Source organism: Helobdella robusta (genome assembly GCF_000326865.2).
Source record: "Helobdella robusta unplaced genomic scaffold HELROscaffold_57, whole genome shotgun sequence".
NCBI classification, from domain to species: Eukaryota; Metazoa; Annelida; class Clitellata; order Rhynchobdellida; family Glossiphoniidae; genus Helobdella; species Helobdella robusta.
The window spans coordinates 222,138-229,739 of NW_008705311.1; the positions used below are offsets into that span (position 1 = coordinate 222,138).

At 43.2% G+C, this 7,602-nt stretch overlaps 1 protein-coding gene across 1 annotated transcript; it reads left to right on the top strand.

The window, feature by feature from the left end:
* Positions 1-541: 541 nt before the first annotated feature.
* Positions 542-7,600, top strand: HELRODRAFT_139735 (hypothetical protein; the record flags this gene model as incomplete). Its single annotated transcript, XM_009028632.1, has 15 exons — positions 542-709; positions 909-946; positions 1,278-1,452; positions 1,722-1,806; positions 2,077-2,141; positions 3,646-3,784; positions 3,936-4,051; positions 4,413-4,565; positions 4,788-4,970; positions 5,253-5,375; positions 5,805-5,905; positions 6,076-6,172; positions 6,714-6,838; positions 7,118-7,293; positions 7,536-7,600. Coding segments are annotated over 15 exons (1,809 nt in total), but the record flags the coding sequence as incomplete, so codon positions are not given.
* Positions 7,601-7,602: the final 2 nt, after the last annotated feature.

The window sequence follows — 7,602 nt, forward strand, 5'->3', positions numbered from 1 at the left end:
CTGATCAATCGTTCGATCCGAATCAGTCAATCAGTTAATCAATCCTTTTGGGATCAATCAATTACTTAACCCTTCTTTATCCATGAACCATTTACTTCCTTTCATTCAATTAATTCCGTTCAACCGATTCTTTTCCACCAACCAATTGATTAATCCAAATCAATCTTTCCAACTAAACAATTTATCCGTCAATCAACCAACGAATGAATGAATCAATGAATCAATCAATCAATCAATCAATCAATCAATCAATCCAAAGCTTCAAACATTGAATACATACAAGTTAAACCATGCTTATGATTTGTGTGTGTGTGTGTGTGTGTGTGTCAAGTTTACATGGAACCAGCAAGAGCATCACGAAATTGTTTCCTAACCGTTACTTATTATTCCCCCACCTCAGCTCTCCTTCACCCTCAACCATCCAGCCGGCAACTCCTTTCGTCGCCCGGCACCCCCGTCATTACTGATGACGTCAACGCCCCAGCACAACAACGTCAACAACAGCCACCACCATCATCACAACCTTTCCTCTTCATGTTCCTCTCGACTTAACTGGATGAAAGCCCTCCGCCTGGTGAAGTCCTTGAAGGATCCCTGGGAGAAGTTCCACATCACCGACCACAAGAGCGAGTTCGCCACTCGCCATCGCTACCACGCCCTCCGCAAACAGTGGGTCACTGATGTCGTGGAGGTCAAGATGGAGGATGAGGTCAGTAGTGCGTGGGGGCTGGGGTCAAGTTGGTGTTTATTGGGGATTAATTGAGAAGATTTGATACGAAAATCAGTCGGTTTGATGTTACTATAATTGCTTCAATAATCTGATTAATCTAATTGATTAATATTAATTAATCAAATTAATTAATTAATGTAACTTAATTATCTTATTCTGATTAATTTAAAAATTGCAGCCGTTCGATCAGGGCGCCATGAGATGCTGCTACAGGATGTTAGTGTCGCCGTCGTTGTCGTTACTCATGATGTCGGAATGCTTTGTTGTCGTTGTTGTTGTTGTTGTCGTTACTGCTGCTGCTGCTATTGTTGTTGAAGCAATCCATCAAACAAAAAACGAGCCAACCAACAAACAAACCAGCAAACAAGCAAACAAACCAATAAACAAACAAACAAACCAGCAAACAAACAAGCAAACAAACAAACCAGCAAACAAACAAGCAAACAAACAAACCAGCAAACAAACAAGCAAACAAACAAACCAGCAAACAAACAAACAAACAAACAAACAAACCAGCAAACAAACCAGCATGCAAACAAACAAACAGTAAGAAGATGCCAACATTCGGCAAGCACAAGGACTGGAAGCACGCCCACAACTATGTGGCCAAGTCTTACATCGCCAAGCAGGTTAGCAGAGAGGTTTACTTCAGTGACGTCCGTCTCCAGATGGATGCCAAGTTGTGGGGCGAGGAGTATAACAGGCACAATCCACCCAAGAAGGTCGGTTGGCTGGCTGGTCGGTCGGTCAATTAGTCGGTCAGTCGGTCGGTCGGTCAATCGGTCGGTCGGTCAATCGGTCGGTCGGTCAATAAGTCGGTCAATCTTTTTTGGTGTGTGTGTGTGTGTGTGTCGTCTTGGTATGTGTTTTGTCTTGGCGTATGTGTTTTTATGTAATAATTAGACATCAATCAATCAACCAATCAATCAATCAACCAATCAATCAATCAATCAATAAATCAACCAATCAATCAACCAACCAATCAATCCAGGTTGATATCGTACAGATGTGTGTACTGGAGTTTAACAACAGACCGGCCGGTCAGCAGTTTTATCATCTGGAGCATTTCATTGAAGGTTTGCTGGTTTGTTTTGTGTGGGTGTGTATTGTTTGTTTGTTTGTGTGAGTGTGTTTGTTTTGTGTGTGTGTGTGTATTGTTTGTTTGTTTGTGTGTGTTGTTTGTTTTTTTTTACAGTTGTATGTGTGAGTGTGTGAATGTTTTGTTTCTGTGTTTGTGTGTATGTGTGTGTGTTTGTATGTAGGCTATATTTAGATCTGTGTGCTCACATTTTCACGTCACATCATCATCATCGTCATCGTCACATGACGTCATCCCATCACATCAGGCCATTATACCAAGTACAATTCAAACTCCGGATTTGTGGAGGAGAGTCTGAGGATGACTCCGCAGGTTTGTGGCTGAATGAATGAATGAATGATTGAATGAATGAATGGATGGATGGATGGATGAATGCATGAATGAATGAATGAATAAACGTATGAATGCATGGATAGATGAATGAATAAATGGAGAAATGAATGTATGAGTGAATTAATGAATGGATGAATGAATGAATGAATGCATGCATGCATGAATGAGTGAATGAAAGATTACACATGGAATACATCGTCGCGTTCGACGAATTGTGTCATTGATGAGCCCTTTGATGCGAGAACAAGCCTATTCTTGATGAACATCGACGACCGCAGGATCCGCAAACCCACACCCACCCCTGTGCTGTTACCATCCCGGGCCACCTGCTTACGCCGTCCTCTTTTTCCAACTAGAGCTGCAATGCGCGCCTCCTCAAAGGCGGAAACTGCCGCTTGTGAACGTGTCTTCCACTGTGAACGCACGAGCGCAACGACACTCAAGGTTTTAGAATCCAGTCCGACTTTTTTTAGGTTTTCCTTCAGATTATCTTTAAATCTGCGAACTGGACAGCTTGCAAGGCGAACTCCAGAAGCCAGCTGTCCGAAAAACACCTGTTTGGGAATTCTTGTGTCCGGCATGCGGATAACGTGTCCCGCCCAACGAAACTGTGCCTGTAACAAAAATGCCTCGATACCCAAGATACCACACATTTCCAATACAGTCGTATTTGGCACCCTATCCTTCATTTTACGTTAGCCATAACCCGTAGACATCTCATATGAAACTGATCGAGTCTACGTATATAGCGCCTATAAGTAATCCATGTCTCACATCCATACAACATTGTGGTTAACACAACTGCCTTATAGACAGATATTTTATTAGCCAGCGACACACCCCGTTCCTTCCAGAGTCGTCCACTCAAACCACCAAAAGCAGCACCAGCCTTGACAAAGATTACACACACACACACACACACACACACACACACACACACACACACACACACACACACACACGTGTTGTCAATGACTCATTCCTCCATGTGTATATTAGGTTATGGACTTATTGATTTTTTTCGTACTTTCAAATCGAAATTGTTATACTTACGACGACGACGATGATGGTGATGATGATGATGGTGATGATGATACCAAGAGATGGTGATGAGTGTGGTGATTATGACGATGATGGTGATGATGCTATTGAGGATGATGATGCCTTAAAGAAGATGGCGACGACGACGATGCTGATGAGGAAGTTGACGATGGTGAAGATGACGATGATGATGATGAAGATAAAGATGATGATGATGAAGATATGACGACGATGCTGATGATGAAGATGACGATGAAGATGACGATGATGATGAAGATGATATTAACACGGGCTAATTTTTTACTTACATTATGTCGAAATTATTCTCTTTTTTTCTGTTCTATTTATATGACTCCATCATTACCATCGTCGTCATCATCAACATCATCATTCTTGCAACCATCATCATAATCGTCATCGTCGCCACTACCACCACCACCAGGCATTCAGCCACTTCACCTTCGAGAGGTCGGGGCATCAGCTGATCGTAGTGGACATTCAGGGGGTGGGTGACCTCTGGACTGACCCGCAAATCCACTCTATTGATGACATTTATGGAGATGGTAATCTTGGGACTAAAGGTCTGTTGATTGTGATGAGTATGATGATGATGATGATGATGATGGTAGTGGTGATGATGATGGTGATGATAATGAGGATGATGATGGCGGTGAAGTTAGGGTGATTATGAAGGTGATGGTTAGAATAATGTTTATTACGTGACGTCATCAGGAATGGCATTGTTCTTCCACTCTCATAAATGCAACTCCATCTGTGAGTCCCTGGGCCTCTCGAAGTTCGATCTCGCCCCCTCTGAAATCAACCTCAACAATGACGTGTACAATGACGTCATATTGGTTGGTTGTCGTTGTGTTGTTGTTATAACACGTTGGTGTTGTTAGTTGTCTCAGCGACTGAAGCATCGTTGCAGGACTCCGCTTTGTGATATTTTTATAAAGTTCTCGAAATAAGTTTATGAGGTAAAAAAAAACTTGATGGTTCAGTGCAAACTGTGGTACCTAAAAGGTGCCCAGTGGGGCAGTTTAAAATCATTACGTTGATGTTGTTTGTCCCGTTCTTAGGTGTGTTGTTGTTGTTGTTGATGTTGTTGATGTTGCTGTTGTTGTTGCTGTTGTTGATGTCGTTGTTGATGTTGTTGTTGATGTCGTTGTTGTTGACGTCATATGCTATATATCTGATCCTCTTCAGAAGAGGCACGTGACTCCGGCGACACGCGTGCGTGGTGAGGAGGAGCAGTGCGTGGCGGCCTCTCCGATCGACCGCATCGACCTGCATAGCTTCCTTCAGAGGAGCAGGAACATGTCGACCTGCAGTTCCACCGTCATGAGTGCTGACGATGACGTCAGTGATGACGACGGCATCGGCGATGATGATGATGATTCGCCCATGAGGTTGGTCGTGATGGTTGTCGTTTTAGATTGTTCTTATTTGATGATGATTGGCTGAAGTGAATCACGTTTTGAGCAAATTTTTTCAATGTTGGAAAATTTAAGTTTTTTTTTTATGCCAACTCTCTTCCCCTTGCGACCACTTAGCAGCATGTACGGCAGCATCACCCACCAGCACAACTTGCACAACAACAACTTGACCAACCATATCAGCAGTCAGCACATCAACAACGACCCCGGCAACAATGAGGACCACTTCAACTGCGCCAGCCCCATGCTCTTCTCACCTCCCGTGCGCAAACCTCGGCAGAGATTCTATAGTGAATCTGAAGAGTGCATGTCGCTGAGCAGAGCTGAGGTTGGCTGACTGGTTGGCTGGCTGGCTGGTTGGTTGGTTGGTTGGCTGGTTGGTTGGTTGGCTGGTTGGTTGGTTGGCTGGTTGGTTGGCTAGTTGGTTGGCTGGTTGGTTGGTTGGTCAACTGGTTAATTGGTCAACTGTTTAATTGGTCGGTCGGTTGACTGGCTGGCTTCTTTGTTGATTGGTTGTCCTGAGACTAACCAAAATGTTATTTTGATTTCAATTTCAAACTCGCCAAAAATCCACCTCCACCCCCATAATTGCATCCATCAAACCCAGGAGCAGTATCGTCTGCAGTTTGAATTTGACAACCAGGGCAAGGCTCGGCCGGCCTGCGTCGAGCACGAACTCAAACTGAGAAACAAACAGCAAATCAGAAAATTATGCGACTCTGTTCTTGGACAGGTAATGTCAATCTTGCTCGTGATTGGTTTGTTAGATGGGCTATGTTTCTGTTTATTGGTGGTTAGATAGGTAATGCTTGTTTGTAATTGGTTGGTTGGTTAGATAGGTTATACTTGTTTGTAATTGGTTGGTTGGTTGGTTAGATAGGTGATGCTTGTTTGGGATTGGTTGGTTTGGTTGGTTAGATAGGTGATACTTGTTTACGATTGGTTGTTTTGCTCTATAAATAGTTGTTGTTTGCTTGTAGTTGGTTGGTCAGATCAATACTGTTTGATTTGATTTGGTTGAATTATTCATTCATTGAGTGTTATCGTTCACTTATCATTCGTTTATTAATTCATTATTTCGTTCATTCATTCAATTATAAATTCATTCATTTATTCATTCATTCAGTCACTCATTCATTCATCCATCCAACCATCCACAAAGATCCATCACGACCTGGCCAAATACCACGAGATGGGCAGGTTCTGCGAGAAGAAGAGTGAAGTTGGAGAGGTCGATCTGGAGGCTGCTCTCTTCCACGAGAGGTCTTGATGATGATGATGGTGGTGGTGGTGATGACGATGATGGTGTGGTTGTGATGATGGAGAAGATGATGATTTTGATGATGAGGGTGTTTGGTTGATGATGGTGTGATGACGATTACGATGATTTAACACTACAAACACCACCACCCTCACCACCACCCTCACCATAGGTACGCAGCGGACCTCGGGGTGAAGGAGGCCATGTTGATCCTGGCCAGCATCTACCTGGACATGCCCAGGGAGCTTCTGATTGGTATCGATGTTGAGGTAGGTGGTTAGTTGGTCACTTGGTCAGTTGGATGATTGGTTGGTTGGTTGGTCGTTTGGATTATTGGTTGGTCGGTTGGTTGGTTTGATAATTGGTTGGTCGGTTGGTGAGTTTGTTGGTCGGTTGGTCAGTTGGTTGGTTAGCTAATGAGTGGGTTGGTTGGTTGGTTGATCAAGTGATTGGCTGAATATATGACACATATATCTATTTATTTATTTATAAATTAAAAAAACTCCTTTTAAGCAACATTTAAACACCATCCAAACATCATTCCAACATACCCAGCGATAACATTATTAGTATTCATACTAGTATATCAATCTTTCAATCAATCAGTCATTCAATCGATCAATCAATTAATCAACTTATCATTCAATGGCGAATCTATAAATCAATGCCTCATTCAACCTATCAGTTCATTCATTCATCTACCAATCAAACTACCATTCGATCTATCATTTCATGAATTCATTCATCCATCCATCCATCTATCTATCCATCCATCCATCCATTTACTAATCTCAACCCCCTTTTCATTAGAAAACGGAGGAGAACCAGAGGAAGGGTATGGAGTACATGGTGAGGGCAGCCGAGGCGGGTGACAGGGGGGCCATGCTGTACGTGGCACATGCCTTCGAGACGGGCGAGATCGTTGGCGAGAAGGGGTCGGTTGGAGTTGTTGGTGTCTTTGCCGGTGTCTTTGTTGTTGTTGCTGCCTTTGTTGGAGTTGTCTTTGATGAAGTTGTTGTGCTGTCTTTGTTGTTGTTGATGTTTTTGTTGTTGTGGTTGTTGGTTTTGATGAAGTTGTTGTGCTGTCTTTGTTGTTGCTGCTATCTTTGTTGTTGTCTTTGTTGTCTTTGATGAAGTTGTTGTTGTTGTAATGTCGGCACGTATAAGCAGTCAAAACACACGCATACGCACTTACACGCATGCCGGCCATACAGACGCTCTCTAAAGAAAGCAGTGGATTGGTACGAATCAGTGCTGAACATGTCGAACGACGATGAAGTTGGCGAGTACGATGCCACTGGAGACACACCCCCCCACGAAATCATGGCCAGGGTGGCAAAGTTGTACCTGGATGGAGGGGAGGACCTCCCTAAGGACCCTTCCTATGCCGGTTCGTTTGTGTGGGGGGAATGATTTAAAGATTTTTGAGATTTTGTTTGTTACCTATGATGTGTCAGGTACAAACAGTGAACCTGAATTGTCAGAGCGCAATGTTTGACATTGTTCTGGGAATGACTCTATCAGTTAATTATTTAGGGGCGACACCGTTTAAACATTTAAGAACCATTAATCATATCTTAAATATAACTCTCTGATAAACCGGAAGTCAATGAATGACCACAACCACCACAGGCGACTTGTACACACGAGCGGCTGAAAATGCCACACAGGCAATGAAGGGAAGACTGGCCAACAAATA